This window comes from Leucoraja erinacea, chromosome 32, assembly GCF_028641065.1.
Source record: "Leucoraja erinacea ecotype New England chromosome 32, Leri_hhj_1, whole genome shotgun sequence".
Classification (NCBI taxonomy): Eukaryota; Metazoa; Chordata; class Chondrichthyes; order Rajiformes; family Rajidae; genus Leucoraja; species Leucoraja erinaceus.
The window spans coordinates 4221986-4244890 of NC_073408.1; the positions used below are offsets into that span (position 1 = coordinate 4221986).

Below are 22905 nucleotides of genomic sequence, written 5' to 3' on the forward strand. Positions count from 1 at the left end.
TGGGATGTGGGAGGAACTGGAGCACCTGAAGGAAACCCACGCAGTCACAGGGAGAACATGCAAACTCCACACAGACAGCACCCGAGGCCAGGATTAGCGATTGAGGTGACTAACTTGCAAGGTCACAAATAGATCAGTTGTGTCGACCTTACAAGGAAGTGTCCAATTCTGCTTAAAAAAACAAATCGTTTTTAAAAAAAAACCATTCAAGAGATATCCTTGTTGCTCCACACACCTCAACCGACAATGCAGCTTCCCTACAATTGGAGTCTTTGTTTTAACGTAATGCCATCTGTGATGTTATCTAATCTGCGATAGTTGACCGATTGTAGCCATCTTAGGCTGCCAAAAGCAATTCTATTAAAATATAATTCCTCCTACCATCCGGGAGGCGCTACAGGTCTCTCCGTTGCCGAACCAGCTGGTCGAGGAACAGCTTATTCCCGGCGGCTGTCACTCTACTCAACAACGTACCTCGGTGACTGCCAATCACCACCCCCCCCCCCGGACACTTATTATTATTTATTCAAATCATTTGCTATGTCGCTCTTCCAGGGAGATGCTAAATGCATTTCGTTGTCTCTGTACTCTACACTGACAATGACAATTAAAATCTGAATCTGAATCTAACGCTCCCAGCCAGCTCGCACTTGTCTGCAGGTGCTGATAATTAGTGGCAATTAAATATTGATGCGCAAGACATTATCAGATTGTGGAAACCTATACAACCTCTCCTCCTCCAAGATATCACTGGGAGCGTAACAATGGCTAAATAATTCATGGCACAGTGAAAGCCAATAATTGCCCCAACGTCGTCAGTTTTCCATCACATGCTCGAACATGCGGCTCAGTCGGTTTAGTGGTTTTGATGTTGTTGTCATGTTCATGGTTTTGTTGCTGTTTGCCTGCCTGCCTGCCAGCCATGGAATTAACCTCCCGTTCTTGTGTTTCAGGTCTCACCCCTTTGCATTGCGCAGTTATCTCTCACAACTCCGTTTATCGGGAACTCTTTTATGATCCTGACCTGATACCACAGAGGCAAGATGAGCTGCAGAGTAAAGCTAAGCAACTGGAGGCCTGCATACGGCAACTGATAGAAATGGGAGCCTTAATAATCAGCCAGGTAACTTGTTTAGAAGAACTACCCAACTAAAAAAAAAAGATAGACTCAAAATGCTGGTAAGTAACTCAGCGGGTCAGGCAGCATCTGTAGAGAAAAGGAATATGTGATGTTTCGGGTCAAGACTGACAATAGACAATAGACAAGCAGGAGTAGGCCATTTGGCCCTTCGAGCCAGCACCGCCATTCAATGTGATCATGGCTGATCATCCCCAATCAGTACCCCGTTCCTGCCTTCACCCCATATCCCCTGACTCCGCTCTTTTTAAGAGCCCTATCTAGCTCCCCCTTGAAAGCATCCAGAGAACTGAAGAAGGGTCTCGATCCGAAACGTCACCCATTCCTTTTATACTTGCTGGCACTTGCATGGGGAAGTTTTCTCAAATATTATGTTGTTAATCTGTATACACTCCAGCCAGGCTAGAAACAAAGGTTTCTTCACTGTTTTCCAAACATTAGCCTTTTTGCAGTCATCATAACATGGGCAATTTACATTGATTGCCAGTTTTATTTGGAGAGGTGTCTCTAAATATTTTTTTTTTAAATGAGATTTTAAGTTTGCTGCAAATGATGATGGGGATAGATGTGTGAATACACAAAGTCCCTTTCCCAGGGGAGGGGAATCAAGAACTAGAGGGCATGAGTTTAAGGTGAGAGGGGAAAGAATGAATAGCAACCTAAGAGGTAGATTTTTCACACTGAAGATGGTGGGTGCATGGAATAAGCTGCCAGAGGAAATAGCGAAGGCAGACACTATAACAGCATTTAGACGACTCTAAACGACCCATTGGGTCCCAGTTATGGTGACCCGTGGACCCATTTGGCCCCCGTTGTGATAGAAACATAGAAACAGAGAAAATAGGTGCAGGAGTAGGCCATTCGGCCCTTCGAGCCTGCACCACCATTCAATATGTTCATGGCTGATCATCCAACTCAGTATCCGGTGCCTGCCTTCTCTCCATACCCCCTGATCCCTTTAGCCACAGGGGCCACATCTAACTCCCTCTTAAATATAGCCAATGAACTGGCCTCAACTACCTTCTGTGGCAGAGAATTCCACAGATTCACCACTCTCTGTTTGAAAAATGTTTTCCTCATCTCAGTCCTAAAAGATTTCCCCCTTATCCTTAAACTGTGTGACCCCTTGTTCTGGACTTCCCCAACATCGGGAACAATCTTCCTACATCTAGCCTGTCCAACCCCTTAAGACTTTTGTAAGTTTCTATAAGATCCCCTCTCAATCTTCTAAATTCTAGAGAGTATAAACCAAGTCTATCCAGTCTTTCTTCATAAGACAGTCCTGACATCACAGGAATCAGTCTGGTGAACCTTCTCTGTACTCCCTCTATGGCAAGAATGTCTTTCCTCAGATTAGGAGACCAAAACTGTACGCAATACTCCAGGTGTGGTCTCACTAAGACCCTGTACAACTGCAGTAGAACCTCCCTGCTCCTATACTCAAATCTTCCTGTATCTAGCCTGTCCAACCCCTTAAGAATTTTGTAAGTTTCTATAAGATCCTCCCTCAATCTTCTAAATTCTAGCGAGTACAAGCCGAGTCTATCCAGTCTTTCTTCATATGAAAGTCCTGACATCCCAGGAATCAGTCTGGTGAACCTTCTCTGTACTCCCTCTATGGCAAGATATACAAGATGAGACTTTTAATTATATAGAGATTTAGGCAGGTACATGGATAGGAAAGGTTTTGAGAGATATGTGACTAGTGTGGGCATGTGGGACTAGCGTAGCATGGTCAGCATGGACAAAATGTTCCTGTGCTGAATGACTCAATGACCCAACTATTCTAGGAATGTTGCACCAGAAGGTTTAATTGTTCCTGGGTACACAAAATTGTCGGAGAAACTCAGCGGGTGCAGCAGCATCTATGGAGCGAAGGAAATAGGCGACGTTTCGGGCCGAAACCCTTCTTCAGACTGTTCCTGACTAGTGTTAACAAGTTCTCCCTGCATCATTGCCTTGGTACTGCACAAGATTTGTACTCGGGATGGCACCTGAAGCCACAACCTCTGGGAATTGAGTAGGTTACCATCAAGGCTTTTTCACCCAAAGGGAAGACAAAATTGCTGGAGAAACTTAGCGGGTGTGGCAGCATCTATGGAGCGAAGGAAATAGGCAACGTTTCGGGACGAAACGTTGCCTATTTCCTTCGCTCCATAGATGCTGCAGCACCCGGCTGAGTTTCTCCAGCAATTTTGTTTACCTTTGATTCTCCAACGTCTCTGAAGTTCTTTCATTCACACAAAGGGTTGTGGGTGTATGGAACAAGCTGCCAGATGAGGTAGTTGAGGCTGGGACTATCCCAACGTTTAAGAAACAGTTAGACAGTTACTTGGATCGGACCGGTTTGGAGGGATATGGGCCAAGCGCAGGCAGGTGGGGCTAGTGTAGCCGGGACATGTTGGCTGTTTCCACACTATTATTACTCTGTGACTCTAATGGTGAGGCTGACGCGTAGCATTTGCAACAATGCACTGAGACGTGTAGTGTTGCTCTGAACCAGGAACATCCTCAGCAACAATTGTCCAAGTCAACTGTTCTCCTTTCTCTAAACAGGAGGTGAAGAGCAACAAGACCGTGGTGCACTTTGCCGTTCAGGAAGGGAACCTGCTGTTACTGGATTACTTCCTCAAACTCAGTGACATCTTCTGCTCACCCGAATTTATCAACATGAAGGTTTGTGATGTTAGCAACGTCCACTCGTAACATGATATGACTATAGTGGGACAACACTTTGGTTAGATTCTTTAATAGTTTAATGTTTAAATAAAAGACTTGTAATTTATATTTTGGCCAGCGCAGGTGCGGCCTCTCAACGCCAGAGACCCGGGTTCAATCCTGACCTCGGGTGCCATCTGTGTGTGTGTTTGTGTGGAGTTTCCATGTTCTCCCTGTGACCGCATGGGTTTCCTAATGGCCCTGTCCCACAGTACGAGTTCATTCCAAGAGCTCTCCCGAGTTTAAAAAAAAAAAATCAAACTCGTGGTAAGCACGGAGAATGAACGTAGCGGGTACGTCGGAGCTCGGGGACGTCTCTTAGTGGCTCGAAACGCCGCTAACGGCAGGTACTCGGGAAGACTCGCTAACGGCAGGTCAGCACGGGAAGACTTGTGAAGATTTTTCAACATGTTGAAAAATGTCCACGAGAGCCCCGAGTATCGACGAGTGGCCATTACCGTAAATCTCCGAGTTCGAATCAGGGCAAACGCGGGAGAACTCTTGCAATGAACTCGTACCGTGGGACAGGGCACCGGTTTCCTCCCACTTCCCAATGACGTGTGGATTTGCCTCCGGTTAGCTTGGAATCTGTTCTCCACCCAAGGTGTTTCAATAGACAAGAGGTGCAGGAGTAGGCCATTCGGTCCTTCGAGTCAGCACCGCCATTCAATGTGATCATGGCTGATCTTTACCAGTGGGCATTTATGTGATATCCACTTATGATGGGTCTGAAATACTGAAATTACATCAAGGCCACACCATGCCAGATTTCCGCAATGTTAGAGTGAACTAAGAGGTTTTCCCATGTCCATAGTTTAGTTTCGTTTAGAGATACAGCGTGGAAACAGGCCCTTCGAGCCCACCGATCCCCGCACACTACACACTCTAGGGACAATTCACATTTATAACAACAACCTACAAATCTGTACATCTTTGGAGTGAGGGAGGAAACAAAGATCTAGATTAAAGGTATCTGTTCCTGACTAGTGTTAACAAGTTCTCCCTGCATCATTGCCTTGGTACTGCACAAGATTTGTACTCGGGGTGGCACCTGAAGCCACAACCTCTGGGAATTGAGTAGGTTACCATTAAGGCTTTTTCACCCAAAGGGAAGACAAAATTGCTGGAGAAACTTAGCGGGTGAGGCAGCATCTATGGAGCGTAGGAAATAGGCAACGTTTCGGGACGAAACCCAAGGGTTTCGACCCGAAACGTTGCCTATTTCCTTTGTTCCATAAATGCTGCCTCACCTGCTGAGTTTCTCCAGCATTTTTGTCTATCTAGATTAAGGGGCTCTACCTGAAACATGGTCGTTCCATTCCCCTCCGCAGGTAGACACAAAATGCTGGAGTAAGTCAACTGGACAGGCAGCGTCTCTGAAGAGAAGGAATGGATGACTTTCCGGGTTGAGACCCTTCTGCCTCCTCAGTTGCTGCTTGACCTGCTGAGTTCCTCCAGCAGCTTTTCTTTTCCCTTGCTATACATTCCAGCATCTGCAGTCCCTTCTGCCACCAAAACCTAATGACTGCTGCAAGGCTTGTTCAGGCAACTGAGCCCAATAACTTGCCTCAATTATTTCCGAGGTGATTAAATAGCTTACATTAAACATTCATGCAAGTTAGGCTCATGCAGGAGCAATAGGAGCAGGGAGGTTCTACTGCAGTTGTACAGGGTCTTGGGTGAGACCACACATGGAGTATTGCGTACAGTTTTGGTCTCCAAATCTGAGGAAGGACATTATTGCCACAGAGGGAGTGCAGAGACGGTTCACCAGACTGATTCCTGGGATGTCAGGACTGTCTTATGAAGAAAGACTGGATAGACTTGTTTATACTCTACTCTAGAATTTAGAAGATTGAGAGGGGATCTTATAGAAACTTACAAAATTCTTAAGGGGTTGGACAGGCTAGATGCAGGAAGATTGTTCCCGATGTTGGGGAAGTCCAGGACAAGGGGTCACAGCTTAAGGATAAAGGGGAAATCCTTAAAACCGAGATGAGAAGAACTTTTTTTTCACACAGAGAGTGGTGAATCTCTGGAACTCTCTGCCACAGAGGGTAGTTGAGGCCAGTTCATTGGCTATATTTAAGAGGGAGTTAGATGTGGCCCTTGTGGCTAAGGGGATCAGGGGGTATGGAGAGAAGGCAAGTACGGGATACTGAGTTGGATGATCAGCCATGATCATATTGAATGGTGGTGCAGGCTCGAAGGGCCGAATGGCCTACTCCTGCACCTAATTTCTATGTTTCTATAAAATACAAAGTACTTGAGAAACTCAGCGGTGTTAAGTAAGATTTAGTAACTTAACATATAGAAATGACAATTTATTTTTTGCTTTCTCCTAGGCTCATGGTAATACCGTTTTGCACATGGCTGCTGGTCTTCACAATGAGAGAAACCAGGAGAAAATAATTAAACTGCTTTTGTACCACGGGGCAGACCCCAGCATCCGAAACCTGGAGAATGACCAACCCATCCACCTGGTGCAGCCAGGGGAACTGGGAGATCAGGTGAGGAAGAGGATTAGGGTGGCACGGCGGTAGAGTTGCTGCTTTACAGCCCTTGCACTGCCAGAGACCCAGGGTTCGATCCTGACCACGGGTGCTGTCTGGGTGGAGTTTGCACGTTCTCCCCGTGACCGCGTGGGTTTTCTCCGAGCTCTTTGGTTTCCTCCCACATTCCAAAGGTGTACAGGTTTGCAGGTTAATTGGCTTGGATTAAGTGTAAATTGTCCCTGGTGTGTGTAGGGGAGTGTTAAGAGTGGGGACTCATTAGGGTTAAGATTCCCTTTGGGAATATCGTGCTCATCCCTGCTCTATCTAACTCTCTTTTGAATGCATCCAGTGAATCGGCCTCCACTGCCTTCTGTGGCAGAGAATTCCACAAATTCGCAACTCTCTGTGTGAAAAGGTTTTTCCTCATCTCAGTTCTAAATGGCCTACCCCTTATTCTTCTTACGACCAAGTGCACTGCAATGCTGCCACCTGTTTGGCTTAAGAACCCTGTGGAAATATACCCTTCTCCCAGATGCACCTTCTATTGAAAGCAGCAGGTCTTTGACCTTGACATTGATTTGCTTATTGTCTATGCGGCACTGTAATTCAGCATGAGAAATGATTTTATTAAAGCTTATTGTGAATATGTTTGTGCATTTACAGATAAGGCATCTCTTGAAGAAAGGACGGGTTGGCTCGGGGTCAAACCCCCGCAATGCCACATCCTAGGAATATGGTTCATTCTGGACTCGGACCTTCCCGTCTTCATCACTCCTGTGGAATGAATGTGTACCTTATATTAGGAATGGTTTAACATGTACTCACCTGCTAAGCTCATGACTTTCACTGCTGATGTAATGTTTCACATCCAACATCGTGAGATAACCATCTTGCATTCTCTTCCTCGTCCAGTATTCCCACAGACTTGTGATTCTTACAGTATTTTGCCATTTCTTTAACTCCTTTCAGAAGGAGATCTCCACCTCCTTTACAACCAATGAAGTGTCCCTTTTAGTTTGGTTGGCAGACAGTAGCAGAGTATTTCAAAGGACAGATGTGTTTACTTATTCACTTATCGCCCAAATACAAGACATCAACGAAGATAGTATAATTGTACCTGAGCTCTTAGCTCTAGCTACTGAGAATTCGAGTGGCACGGTGGCATAGATGTAGAGTTGCTGCCTTACAGCGCCAGAGACCCAGGTTCAATCCTGACTAGGGGTGCTGTCTGTACAGGGTTTGTACGTTCTCCCCTTGACCGTGTGGGTTTTCTCTGAGCTATTTAGTTTCCTCCAAAACTCCAAAGCCGTTCAGGTTTGTAGGTTAATTGCCTTCGATAAAAATTGTAAATTGTCCCTAGTGTGTAGTGTGTGTTAGTGTAATGGGGATCGCTGGTTGTCTAGGATTTAATGGGCCGAAGGGCCTGTTTCTGCGCTGTATCCCTAAACTGAACTGATTGACTCGTCGATGAGCAAAGGAACTGATCAAGAACTAGCTTTTTCTTTACCAAACAAAGATCAAATATTGATTCTTAATTTTCTATCGGGTGTGAGCCAGAACAGTCTAACGTACCACTACTGAGCTTGGTGAGGGCATAGAATTATTCCGATGCCTCATTCCTGAATTGCAAAGATGTGCACACATTGCAAAGATGTGCATAAGGACATGACAAGAACGCAACCACATTCTTGATCATTCTCAGTTTTCTGAACATGTTCTTGCATCAGTAAGTCTCAGCTCTTGAATTCCATTGCATGGTAAACTATGCTTGAGGATAACACTCTATTAATATTGATTGATTGAATTTAGTTTAATTGAGAGATACAGCATGGATGGAAGGACCACAGAGTCCATGCCGACCATCGATCACCCTAGTTCTATGTTATTCCATTTGCCCATCCCTCCACACACACACTGGGGACAATTTACAGAGGCCTGTTAACATTCAAACCCACACAGATAAATCAGCTGGAATGGATGCAAGTCCTGGTTACTAATTAATACATGTCCAGTAACATCTCATGGTAACAAAGGTATTAGTATTCCAACTATAATACCCTCCCTGGTGTATCAAATGTGTTATCCTGAAAACTGGATATTTTGCACAATTACAGATATTATTGCCCAGAATATAGGTGGTGAATTTAGCAAATTAATTCGATACACTGCCTTAACGATTCCTCCTTGTATTACAAACACTTTATTTTCAGCCGGTGTGTTTCACTGATAAATAAGTACATTCAATTCCTTTCAAAGTTCAAAAAAAGACTTTCAATTACAGGTAATGTGAGACTGCCAGAAATCGCTTCATGACAACTTCATACAACGGTCCCGTTTAAATCATTTCAGAAACTTTCTTAAGCCAGATGAGAAATGTGATATGGATTTTCTCAGCTCATACCGCCAATGTTCTATCTTTACACCACTAATATTTATCAGCTCCATAACGGGGCTTTTCCGATTTTGGGCAGATGCCAAGAATAGTTTTACAGTTTGAGATGGTTCAAGAGAGCGTAGCACACCAAAACATCATTGGTAGGTTTGGGATACCTTCATCCATTATGTGGATGCTTATAAACAATTGGGTCTCAAGCAAGGAAAGATTGGTCTCAAAACTTGTTTTCCTTGTTATTAGATTTCCAATTTATCTGCCTTGTTTTTGGTTCATTATTTATACATGGGACCATATTTTCTACAACTTACGCCATGAATTTTCTCTTTGTCAATGTATTTGGGGACTAAGCAGCGCCCTTTTCTACAGATCTGTGACAGATGTGTGGATCAGGTTAAAGCGGAACTTTTAAATTATAATTTCTGTGAAATAGATCGTTGATTGTCAAACAATCTGAGATGTGAATAGGTTGGAAGGAACTCCGGATGCCGGTTTACACCGAAGATCGATACAAAATGCTGGAGTAACTCTAGCGGGTCAGGCAGCATCTCTGGGGGGAAAGGAATAGGTGACGTTGCGGGTTGACAAACTTTGTCAGTCTGAGAAGAGGGACAAAGATCAAATAAATGACAGGAATGCAAAAGGATCCATTGTTCAACTGTCTCCACAGCCAGCAATGGACCATTGTGGGCTCCACCTTTCCTTGATCATTGTTGCCGGCTTTGATTTGTCCTTTTGCAAATCTTTCATACATTTGTTCTTTGTTCCTCTTCATACCTTTAGTTTCTCTAAGACGAGACTCTCAGTCTGAAGAAGGGTCTCGACCTGAAAACGTCACCTATTCCTTTTCAGCATTCCAGAGATGCTGCCTGACCCGCTGCGTTACTCCAGCATTTTGTGTCTATCTGAGATATGAATATATATTTTGTATTTTGTTTTGTGTAGATCTGATTTAATTACACTGCATCAGTGTGTTTTGCTTGCAAAGGCTGTTTTGCTTGCCTGCATTTTGCTTTAGGATATCGGAGAATTCAGGTTTAACACCGTACAAGTCCGTTGTGCTTTATGATTCTTTAAAACAATATAACGGCAAGCAACGAATAATCTGCCATGGCAACATTGGTATAATTTTGCAATAATAGATAAAATTGGGAACTGGCTCGTAAATCTGCAGATAAAGAAAAGTGTAAAGTAAGCTTTTAGTCTCAATTCCCCTCTGTCCATCCTGAAAAAGATGGGCCGATTAAGCTGCTTCAGTGCCATGAAATCCCAAGATTTTAAATTTTCTCTGATGTTTCCAATTAATCTTTTGGAAGGTGTTTTTATACTTCCAAAGTCGTTCCTCTCAGCTCCAAATTGTTTCATGGAGATAAGCTCCATGGATGTATCCCGTGGGTATTCCTTGCCATAGGTCCAGAAGAGAAATGGGACATTTGGTCAGCCTCTTCCGTTCTGCTCCAACGTATGGAAACAAGATGCTTATTATTATTTGTAAAACAACTCGACTTTTGCTCTGATCCTCAACGTTGAACGAACCCTGCCCGGAAATAATGTTGTCAGGAATCAGTTGAGTAGAAAGTTGTCTATGTTGAATATCATGTAGTTCAAGTTCGAAATAACCAATTTCAGTGTGACCAAATGACCAATCTAAATCTGGTAATGCCCACAAATGGCCAATGAGGGCAGGAGTGGGTGCACTTGTCAAGTTACTAATTAAGTTACTAGTCATTTCAAAATGAGCTTTGTTCTATTTCTAACCTTTCTGAGAATGCTATATATTGACACCCGATCTCAGAACTAAGCTATTCTTCCAATAACTAATTTCAGGATAATACAGTCATCCCAGGCATGTTGTGTCTTTTAGAAACATAGAAACATAGAAAATAGATGCAGGAGTAGGCCATTCGGCCCTTCGAGCCTGCACCGCCATTCGATATGATCATGGCTGATCATCCAACTCAGTATCCCATACCTGCCTTCTCTCCATACCCTCTGATCCCTTTAGCCACAAGGGCCACATCTAACTCCCTCTTAAATATAGCCAATGAACTGGCCTCAACTACCCTCTGTGGCAGAGAGTTCCAGGGATTCACCACTCTCTGTGTGAAAAATGTTTTTCTCATCTCGGTCCTAAAAGATTTTCTCCTTATCCTTAAACTGTGACCCCTTGTTCTGGACTTCCCCAAAATCGGGAACAATCTTCCTACATCTAGCCTGTCCAACCCCTTAAGAATTTTATAAGATCCCCCTATAAGATCCCCCCCCCCTCAATCTTCTAAATTCTAGCAAGCACAAGCCGAGTCTTTCTTCATATGAAAGTCCTGACATCCCAGGAATCAGTCTGGTGAACCTTCTCTGTACTCCCTCTATGGCAAGAATGTCTTTCCTCAGATTAGGTTTGTAATTTGGTCACACTGAAATTGGTTATTTCAAACTTGAACAACATGATATCTAATTTGGTGTTAGCCCAGCAGTATTTGCAACTGTTGCTTGCCACAGATGAATAAGTTTTGATCATTTGTGTACAATGATGTTGCAAAGCGAATCGGACATTGCCCTTGGATTTGAGATATCATCACCTTTTCTTGTATTTATTCCTGAATCCTGGAAAAAAAAAAAAAAAATCTGTCATGGCAGGCTTTGCTATTTGCGTAGTTGGGAAATAGTTCAAACTTGAGTTTGTTATTCTTTATTAGAATATGATTTATTGTGAATGCACAATGTAACATTTTTGCTGGTTTAACTGGCCTTTCATCTGTATGCCTTTTAATAATGCATAATAAATTTGGGCATTTTTCAAGGAATTCCTGAGTACTGTCTGAAAATTCCTTCCCCTACCACCTCTCCGTATCTACACTTGTAAAATGCACCACGGTTCTTCAGCCAGACCGCTAAATATCACCTCCGAAACCTGTAGGTCTACAACCAAGAAAGGGAAGGGCACCGGCTGCAAAGGAGCAACATCACATTCCGGTTGCCCCCACCAACTCATGCATCATCCTGCCTTGGAAATACATGGGCACTGGGTCTGAATCATGGATCTCCCTGCCTAACAGGGAGGGAGTGGCACTGTGGCACAGAGTTGCTGCCTCACAGCGCCAGGAACCCGGGTTCGATCCAGACTATGGGTGCTGTCTGTATTGAGTTTACACATTCTCCCTGTGACCACGTGGGTTTTCTCCGGGTGCTCCGGTTTCCTCCCGCACTCCAAAGACATGCAGGTTTGTAGGTTGGAGAAACTCAGCGGGTGCAGCAGCATCTATGGAGTGAAGGAAATAGGCAACGTTTCGGCCCGAAACGTTGCCTATTTCCTTCGCTCCATAGATGCTGCTGCACCCGCTGAGTTTCTCCAGCTTTTTTGTGTACCTTCGATTCTCCAGCATCTGCAGTTCCTTCTTAAACACAGGTTTGTAGGTTAATTGGCCACTTTAAATTGTCATGAGTGCGCAGGTGCTCACTGTTCAGCACGGACTCGGTGGGCTGAAGGGCCTGTTTCCACGGCATATCTCTAAACCAAACGAAAACTAAGCAGAGGTGGAGGTATCCTCTCCAGAAAAAATATAACAGATCAAGAAAGTAACTCGACATCACATTTAGTTTATTGTCACATGTACTAAGGTGCAGTGAAAAGCACTTTTGTTGCATGTAATCCAGTCAGCAGAAAGAGTATACATTAATACAATCAAGCCGTCCACAGTGTGTGTATATATAGATACTGGGTAATGTTTAGTGTAAGGTAAAGTCCAAAAGGGATAGACAATAAATGCTGGCATTGCCAGAGACACCCACACTTTAAACATAGAAACATAGAAAACAGGTGCAGGAGTAGGCCATTCGGCCCTTCGAGCCTGCACCACCATTCAATATGTTCATGGCTGATCATCCAACTCAGTATCCTGTACCTGCCTTCTCTCCATACCCCCCGATCCCTTTAGCCACAAGGGCCACATCTAACTCCCTCTTAAATATAGCCAATGAACTGTGGCCTCAACTACCTTCTGTGGCAGAGAATGTCACAGATTCACCACTCTCTGTGTGAAATTTCTTTTTCTCATCTTGGTCCTAAAATGATGATGATGATGATGATGATGATGATTCAATTTATTGTCATTGTCAGTGTACAGTACAGAGACAACGAAATGCATTTTTTTTAGCATCTCCCTTGAAAGGGAGACACAGGGCGTCGCGGTGTGCCCGCGCCTGCCGCCGTAACATTCCATTACAGGCAAAGGTGGGTGAAGTGTCTTGCCCAAGGACACAACGACAGTATGCACTCCAAGCGGGATTTGAACCGGCTACCTTCCGGTCGCCAGCCGAACTCTTAGCCCATTGTGCTATCTGTCGCCCCTTATATAAAAGACTTCCCCCTTATCCTTAAACTGTGACCCCTTGTTCTGGATCATCTTTAATTCACTTTAATTTCATGTTTCAAGCATCTTGCAGATTACTTGAGATTAATAAAGTTCTATGGTATTGTGTGCGGGGCGATTGCTGGTCGGCACAGACTCGATGGGCCGAAGGGCCGGTTTCTGTGCTGTATCTCTAAAGTCTAAGGATTCCAAAAATAAAAGATTAAAATTGGATTGTGGAGGACTGGTACTTTTTTTTTGTTGTGTTTTGTGTTTCAGTTTCTTGCCAAATGTTGATCTTAGGCAAGATTTGTGTGAAGTCTTGCTTTCATTTTGTTCCATCTTTTCCTGCAAGGAATTTAATCCTCCCTCAATCTTCCATCTTCCTGTATATAAATTAACCCTCCAGTGTTTTCGTTTTTAAAATACAATGTGGAGGCAGGTACTTTGGCCCATTGAGTCTGCGCCGACCAGCAATCACCCGGGTAAACCATGTTTCTATGAACCTACAAACCTACACATCATTGGAGTGTGGGAGCATTCAGATGAAACTAACGTGGTCACAAGGAGAACATGCTAACTCAATACAGACAGCACCCCTAGTCAGGATCGAACTCGGGACTCTGGCGCTGTAAACTTAGGAAACCTGAACTTTGCGCCCTTTCCGCGCGGTTCCCGGAGGTTCCTGGAGGTTTTTGTCAGTCTCCCTACCTGCTTCCACTACCTGCAACCTCCGGCAACCACCTGCAACCTCCGGGAACCGCACGGAAACCTTGGGTGGGGCGCAAAGTCTCCAGAGGTTTCCGTTCAGGTTTCCTAAGCGGGACAGGGGCATATTAAGGCAGCAACCCTAGCGCTGTGCCCCATGCCAGCCCAGTGTACAGACGGTGTACTCATCTCAGTCTTGGCATTCTCTCCTGTCTCCTCCCAATTTGCCTATTTAGTAACTTTCACATTTATATATTACATGTCTGTTCAAACCACGAAAAAATGCGCTGTTCATACGGGGCCTGAACTGATAGTACAAAAGTCAGCCAGAGGACAGCATTTGTTATTCGAAAATAAATAAAAAATTCCTGCAGCAGAATTTCTTGAATATATTCCAAATGTTCTGAACTGAATTCCTGTGAATTTCACATTTTGAGATAGTGGGGGACATGTGTTTACATAATCCGCTGGGCTGCTGCAAGTGAGAATTTTATTGTTCTGCCTGGGACAAATGACAATAAAAACTCTTGACTTTCTCTCTCTCGGGCCAGTTACTTCCCTCTTTGTTTGAACAGAGCTGTTGGATTGTGCGAGGAGTGCTGCCTTACACCTGGAGTTAATATTGAATAATAACCGCCAGTGTGTGGAAATCTGTAGTTACATGCAGGGACTCAACAGTCAGCTGAGAAGTGTATTGTGCTTTGTCAGTTGGTCGTGCTATCTTCTATGATGATTGCAGCTTCCTTGGAACTGTGTGGATTTAACAAAGCGTCAATTGTTTATGTTAACCACAAAAGCAAACTCCACACTGTTGTCACAACACCACCGAACATTCCCGAGGCAGAGTCGGAGTCAGTGGCCATGTTGCATCAGGTGGTGAGGTGCTCTGTGAGGTCCAGCATTGAACGTTGCTCCTTGCTCCTCCTACGCTGATACACAACAGCATACAGACACCCTGAAACATTTGCCAAACACTTCAATTCTCCTTCCCATTCCCACACTGTTATTTGCACTTTATCAGTTTATTTATTCATGTGTGTATATATTTATATTATGGTATATGGACACACTTATCTGTTTTGTAGTAAATGCCTACTATGTTCTGTGTGCTGGAGCAAAGCAAGAATGTCATTGTCCTATACAGGGACACATGACAATAAACTCACTTGAACTTGAACTTGAACTTGAACTTGAACACTGACCTTTCTGTCTATGACTCTAATGTATTTATATTACATCTTTAAATAAATTGCCAAACTATTCATCTCCTTACCCTTTTAAATAACAATGTTTTACATTGCAATTTTATATTTTAGGGCTAAACTGTATCAATGAAAAACACAGCCCAAGCAACACAGTTCACACTGTCTTGTGAAGTGTCAAAACTTCAAAGAGGTTGTTTGTTGCTAATCCGCCAGCAACTGCACTGCCCTGATGTATATAAACCAAAAATGTATTTTCACACCTGTTTTGCATAACACATGAAATAAATAAAATTCACTGTTCGAGATTATATTCATAAAAACAAAACAATCTTATCTAGGTCATGCATAGACTTTTATGCATAAAGTTACTTACTGCTCTTAGAAAATGTTTGCTGGTTGCGTGAGAATTCTGGATGTATAAATACTGGATTAATGGGAGTTCATTGTAGGTTACAAGCTGACTAGAAACATAGGCAGAGTGCTTGAAAACCAGGAACAGACATTGTCTCTCAAACCGATGGACATTAACTGGGCTGCTCCTGGATGTAACATATAAGATTGTTAAGGGCTTGGACACGATAGAGGCAGGAAACATGTTCCCGATGTTGGGGGAGTCCAGAACCAGGGGCCACAGATTAAGCCATTTAGAACGGAGACGAGGAAACACTTTTTCTCACAGAGAGTGGTGAGTGTGGAATTCTCTGCCTCAGAGGGCGGTGGAGGCAGGTTCTCTGGTTGCTTTCAAGAGAGAGTTAGATAGGGCTCTTAAGGATAGCGGAATCAGGGGATATGGGGAGAAGGCAGGAACGGGGTATTGATTGGGGATGATCAGCCATGATCACATTGAATGGCGGTGCTGGCTTGAAGGGCCGAATGGCCTACTCCTGCACCTATTGTCTATTGTCTATTGAAGGGAAAGATTGCATCCAGAAACTTGCACATGTCACATGGCTGCTGACCATTGATCCTTAATCCCTATCAAGGAATATCAGGTGTCCAACTATTTATTATCGGAAACCTGAGTTTATATATTGAGCTTTATTGTCACATGTGAAAAGTCACGGTGAAATTCTTCACTTACATGCCCAAGGTATGCAAATAGTGGCCCATAATGGGCACTAACAAAGTTACAAACCCCCCGCGCTAGATCCCCCTTTGTTCTCCACCCCTCCCGCTGCTCACGGTAGTCCCCCCCCAACGCGGGGTCCCCACTGTTCCTCCCCCGACAACGGCGTCCTCACTTCCTACGAGTCCATCCTCGTCTATCGCCATCATTGACCGCCACACCAACCTCTCCACTTTCACCGCCAGGTCCTCTCCGGACATCTCCGTGACGCCGAACCACCAGGCCCCAGCTGCGGGCAGTTGGCTGTGGGCTTAGTTGACCCACCTCCGACCCGCTAGGGCCCAGGCTCAGCATCTTAGCGAATAATCATTGAAATGGGATGGAGAATAGATGTACAGATTGATCAAAGCCCATTGGCTTGGCAATAGGTTAATGATTCTAATGAGTTAACATGTTCTGGTTTTTAGACACAAATAGCTGGAGTAACTCAGCGGAACAGGCAGCATCTTTTAGTTTATAGTTACCCTTGGGCCCACCGAGCCCGCGCCGACCAGCGATCCCCGCACATTAGCCCTATCCTACATGCATTAGGGCTAATTTTACATTTATACCAAGCCAATTTACCTACATACCTTCACGTCTTTGGATTGGGGGTGGAAACCGAAGACCTCGGAGAAAACCCACAGAGGCCACTGGGAGAACGTACAAACTCCGTACAGACCTGTAGTCGGGATCGAACCCGGGACTCCAGCGCTGCAAGGCAGCAACTCTACCGCTGCGCCACCTTGAGAGAAAGCAAGACCCGAAATGTCACCCATTCCTTCTCTCCAGAGATGCCGCCTGTCCCGTTGAGTTACTCCAGCATTTTGTGTCTACCTTCGGTTTAAACCAGCATCTGCAGTTCCTTCCTACACATGTTCTGCTTTTTTTATGGGGCCAATAAATATTTGCTGCCAAGAGCCACTCCCTGCTTCTGTTGGATGGCTCCATCACTCTTACAATGTCTTACAAACTTCATTCCATGTCCGAACAAAAAAACACATTCCTCCATTGTTTCCGTCATTTAATCGCCCGATCATTAAAAATTAATTAATCCTTTTCCTCTTTCTATTGTTTTCTTTTTCTTGTCTTGCTTACTTCCTTCTCATAACATAAAACTAGAGTTTGTACATAGAATGGATTATGGTATTACATAGTTGGCACCTAAAATTAGGTTCCACTGGACTGTTTTGTACTGTATTAACTTCTAATAAAATAAACAAAACGAAACAAACAAAAAAACAAAAAAAAAAAAGAATTAATCCTACACACTTTGTTTGGAGCCACGTGTTTGCGAGGCTTAGAGTTCACCTAATGCAAACATAAGTCCTTTGTGTTTATAATTAAAAATGGAGCATAGATAGGAACAGAGAGTGACAATTTTGGGAAGCAACTGCAGACCCTGGTTTAAACTGAAGATACACAACATGCTGGAGTAACTCGGCGGGGCAGGCAGCATCTCTGGAGGGAAGGAATGGGTGACGTTTCGGGTAGAGTCCCTTCAGATAGTCACAATGTATTTGTCAGTGGTAGGTGTATCCAAATCAAGAAGACACGGGTTTAAGATGATAGGGAGAAGTTTTAAAGGGGAGTTGAGGGGAATGTTTTTTACACAAAGAGTGGTTAATATTTGGAACTTGCTGCCTGAGGAGGTGGTGGAGTCTGATTCAATCATTACGTTCAAAAGCTATTTAGACAGGGACTTAAGTAGTCAAGGCATAGAAGGATTTAATGCGAGCAAATGGGATTAGTGTTGATGAACGATCAACAGTGATGGATGGGTCAAAGAGCCAGTTCTATACTGCACAACTCTCCAATTCCACATTTGGCAGCAGAAAAGTCCCAAAACATTAGATCCGCAGACTCTCCCATAGCCCACAGACATCTTAAAACTCCCTTTTGAAACTGAAGATGCCTGGAAGCTGTTCGTTCCTCAGCCCAGCTGGAGGTCAAGAGATGGTAATTAGCTTGGCAATGCTTTGAGCCAAACATTAGTTCCAGGTGCGCCACACTTGCGGAATGTGGCCGACCTGCTGCCGTCTTAAATGCCACAGGTTATATCAACACAACAAAGCTTTAGATGCTTTCAAAACAAGTAGTTGCAGGTTATCTTTCACGGGGGCGGCACAGTGACGCAGGTTCGATCCTGACTATGGGTGCTGTCTCCAGGGGCGCTGGTTTCCTCCACACATTCCAAAGATGTGCAGGTTTGTAGATTAATTGGCCTCTGTAAATTGCTCTTAGTATGTTGGATGTGAAACGGGGATAACGGAGAAACAGGTGAGTAGGGGTGAATCGTAAGTTGGGATGTTCCTCCCACACACCAAAGGTTTGTTGGTTAATTGGCTTCTGTAAATTCTCCCTTGTGTGTAGAACTAGAGTACCGGTGATCGTTGGTCAGCACAGACTCGATGGGCTGAAGGGCCTGTTTCTACGCTGTATCTCGAAATACAATCAGAAAATCCCAAAACACTCTTCAGCCATTAATCTTTGTTGATGCCAGCTCACCAAAATCCTTTATCCCAACTCTGAAACTAGGACTTGAATACAGTCTCTCAGTCTCTGGACTAAGACTCCAGAACATTTGAATTCGAATGACAGTACTATTTTTTAAGCACTGAACAGGGAGGCCTTGGGGGAAGGGACAAAGACATAGTGTTAGGGAGGGAAGGAACACTGGTGCGGGGGGGGGGGGGGGGGGGGGGGGCATTGTGGCGGGACGGGAGTGTATACTTTGTAACTTTGTCAGAGCCCTTATGTGGTGACTATTTGCATACCTTGGGTCTTCAGAATGTCACTGTGACCTGTCACAAATGACAATAAACTATTCATTCATTAATTCATAGCCGTAGGAATTCACCACAGAGCTACTTGGCATCCTCCATAAAGACTCTTGGGCTGCCCTCTCCTTGGAGATCGTTCCAGGTGGCAGCTACAAATTCATGCTCATTCTCAATATACTGCTCACTGCAGCAGCGGAGAAGTTATCCGAGCTCTCGATCAGGCAGCACCTATACAGTGAAGGAATAGGTGACATTTCGGGTTGAGACCCTTCTTCAGTCTGAAGGCACGAAGAGGTACAAGGAACAAATGAGTGAAAGGTATGCAAAAGGAAAAAATCAAAGCCAGCAATGAAGATCAAGGAAAGGTGGAGCCCACAATGGTCCATTGTTGGCTGTGGGGAAGGTGAAGGGTCTTAACACAAAATATTACCGATTCCTTTTCTCCAGAGATGCTGCCTGACCTGCTGAGTTACTCCGGCATATTGAGTCTATCCTCAGCATAAACCAGCATCTGCAGTTCCTTCCTACACATCATTGCTCAAGCTGGATAAGCAGAATGGCACACTCTAATCCAAGTGCATTCTCACCAATGACTTGTACAATTGTAACAACACCTTTGCAGGGTGATGGAGGTAAATGTGAGGAGTGGATCTTATGTGCAACTCTATTAAGGAGCAGATCCATACTCAGCAAATGCAACGGAGAACTCTCCATGATGTGAATTTTGTGTCTTAAAGTTAATCTGATTTTTATAATTGTTTGATTTTTATAGAACACTAGACCATGTGGGAGCCGTTGGGCCTCGTTGCCCCAACGCAATATTCCACCACTCACCCGTTCCCCCAATGTAACCCGTTGCCCCAACGCAATATTCCACCACTCACCCGTTCCCCCAATGTAACCCGTTGCCCCAACGCAATATTCCACCACTCACCCATAGCCCTCAACTGCGCAGGCTCGGCTCATACAATCTCCCCTCCCCCCCTCCTCGTCACCCTCCCTCTTCTCTCCCCTTTCCTCCTCCCCTCCTCCACTCCCTCCCTCTCCTAACAACAATGTAACACATCTCTCATTGCACTGGGTGGAACACTGTTGATTGGCAGCTTATGTAAATCAGATCCCATTGTGATGTCATTGTTGGGTGGAACACTGTTGATTGGCAGCTTATGTAAATGAGATCCCATTGTGATGTCATTGTTAGGTGGAACACTGCTGATTGGCAGCTTATGTAAATGAGATCCCATTGTGATGTCATTGTTGGGTGGAACACTGTTGATTGGCAGCTTATGTAAATGAGATCCCATTGTGACGTCATAGCTGCAAACTGACAGAATCTGCCAGCAATTGCTCTCAAAGTGGGGGTTTGTAAAGTTTTAAATGTCAATAACTTGTGAAATATAACATCAACCTGAATGAAACTTGACACAGACCACCACAGGACAATAGTGGGAAAGGTGGTGCAAAAACTGTAGCATTGTCATGTACCATTTTGGCATAGTTCTGGGATCATTCGAACAGACACGCACGCTCACACACACACACACACATAGAAATAAACAAGATAAGTTTCAGTATAGATATAGAGAGATAGAGAAGTACAGGACAGGAATGGCCCCATGATGTTTGTGCCAAACATGATGCCAAGTTAAACTGATCTCATCTGCCTGTACATTTCCAATATACCCCCATTCCCTGCACTTTCATGGGTCTATCTAAAAGCCTCTTAAACACCACTATCGTATCTGCCTCCACCACCACCCATGGCAATGTGTTCCAGGCCCACACTACTCACTGTGTAAAACAATTGCCCCACACATCTACATTAAACTTTCCCTCTCTAACCTTATAGCTCTAAAGTTGCACATTTCCACATAGGAAAAATGTTCTGCCTTGTCTACCTTATCTACGCTTCTCATAATTTTATATACTTCTATCATGTCTCCCCTCAACCTCCAATTTAACCCCCTCCCATTCCCAATCTGACCTTTCTGTCCTGGGCCTCCTCCATTGTCAGAGTGAGGCCCAGCGCAAATTGGAGGAACAGCACCTCATATTTCGCTTGGGTAGTCTACACCTGCTTTCTCTCTCTCTCCAACCCTGTCCCCCTTCCTAGTTCTCCCCTCCAGTCTCCGACTACATTCGATCTTTGTCCCGCCCACCTCCCCTGACATCAGTCTGAAGAAGGGTCTCGATCCGAAACGTCACCCATTCCTTCTCTCCAGAGATACTGCCTGCCCCACTGAGTTACTCCAGCATTTTGTGTCTGCCCTCAACCTCCAATGTTCCAGAGAAAACAATCCAGATCTACCCAACCTCTCTATGTGGCTAAAACCCTCTAATTCAGGCACCATTCTTCTCACCCTCTCCAAAGCCTCCACATCTTATCTGTAACGGGGCAACCCAAACTGCATGCAATACTCAATTTTCGCCTAACCAAAGTTTTACAGAGATGCATTGTTGTTCGATGAATCACTGAAGCATAGCACATGATTATATATTTTTTTTATTTTCTGAAAAATTCATTAAAAATGTTATCTTTTCAAAACACACGTTCAGTAGTACATCAGTTCCGCGCAAGCGTAAGAATTTTATTCCTGTGAATAAAACTCATACAACATGAAGTAAAAAGGTTTAAAAAATACATTTTTGTTCTGAAAAATATATTCTCTTGGCAGTTAAAACAAATGACATATAGTTAAATGGAAAAATAAATTCAGAATAATTTGAATAAAAACTATTCCCATATTATTTTGCCCTGTGAGATGAAACAATCTAATCACTGACCAGCACATGTAAATAGCTGGAAAATATGGAAAGGTGCCGTTTCTATTTTAATAAAGCTGAAATTTTAAACTGTGTGTCAAAGGGATTGGTTGCAAGCAGGCGACAGTTCTCCCCTTCGCCAATGGAAATTTGGTTAACCATTCAAGCATCAAAAGGATTTATTTTTTTATTTCCTTCCTAAAGCAAAATGAACCTGGTTGGTTGTTTTTTCCACATGATGTGCATGGTATTACAATGTTCACTTGATTGATCCATGATTTTGACCACATCATTATAAAATCCCCACCATCTCATGCTTCAATGGAAATTGAAGGTCGAGACTATTGACCGACAGGCAATAGAAATAACATAAATAAAGCAATCTAGAGCTACACACTCAGATAGTGTCAACCAATCCATTATCCATCATTCACATTAGTCTGAAGAAGGGTCTCGACCCGAAACGTCACCCATTCCTTCTCTCCAGAGATGCTGCCTGTCCCGCTGAGTTACTCCAGCACTTTGTGTCTACATTCACATTGGGCCATTGGAAATCAATTTGGAGCTAATTGCAGTTTTAGTTCAGTGACCAATAAATAAACTCAATTACTGAGTATCAGCTTTGCATAATATGTACTTGGTATCAGCATGCAAACTTTAAATTTCATGTGCAGTTGTCAGTCAAATGGAAACATAACAGCCGAAAAATGTCTTTGATTATCGAGTTGCTGTATTTCTGTAAGTGATACAATGTTAAAACGAGCGCTCCAATGCCAATCTGGAACACCACGGAAACAGAAGCAACACTGGGAAGTTGCTCAAGCGATGAGAGTGGAGCAAGATGATGGAAGCAAGTCAGAACAATGCTGTGCTGCTAAAGCCGGGCACTGCATGTCCAAGAGTAAGCTGAGCCCATTAAAGGCAGGTGAAGCCTGAGCTTGGTTTAGGTGGTGAGCAAGGGGGTAGACCTCACTGCACACGTCAATATGAGACAAGGATACAATTTATTTGTTGTCATTTGTACTTCATTGAGGTTCAAACGAAATTTGGTTTCTGCAGTCATACAAACAGTAGAAGAACCAAGACACAACACAATTTACACAAACATCCATCACAGTGAATTTCCTCCTCGCTGTGGTGGAAGGCAAAGTCTTATCTCTCCCCATTCTCCTCCCGATGTCAGAGTCAAATATTTGTGGTAGTCCTTCTGACCAAACCAATCTGCAATCACATTTGTAACAATCCTTCT

At 43.9% G+C, this 22905-nt stretch overlaps 1 protein-coding gene across 1 annotated transcript in view; it reads left to right on the forward strand.

The window, feature by feature from the left end:
* Positions 1 to 10899, forward strand: part of LOC129712212 (NF-kappa-B inhibitor delta) — a 29165-nt gene extending 18266 nt beyond the window's left edge. The window contains exons 5-8 of the mRNA XM_055660469.1: positions 954 to 1123; positions 3695 to 3814; positions 6202 to 6366; positions 7015 to 10899. Coding sequence (XP_055516444.1) covers positions 954 to 1123; positions 3695 to 3814; positions 6202 to 6366; positions 7015 to 7080 — 521 coding nt within the window. The 3' untranslated portion in view covers positions 7081 to 10899. The remainder of the gene's footprint in view (positions 1 to 953; positions 1124 to 3694; positions 3815 to 6201; positions 6367 to 7014) is intronic.
* Positions 10900 to 22905: the final 12006 nt, after the last annotated feature.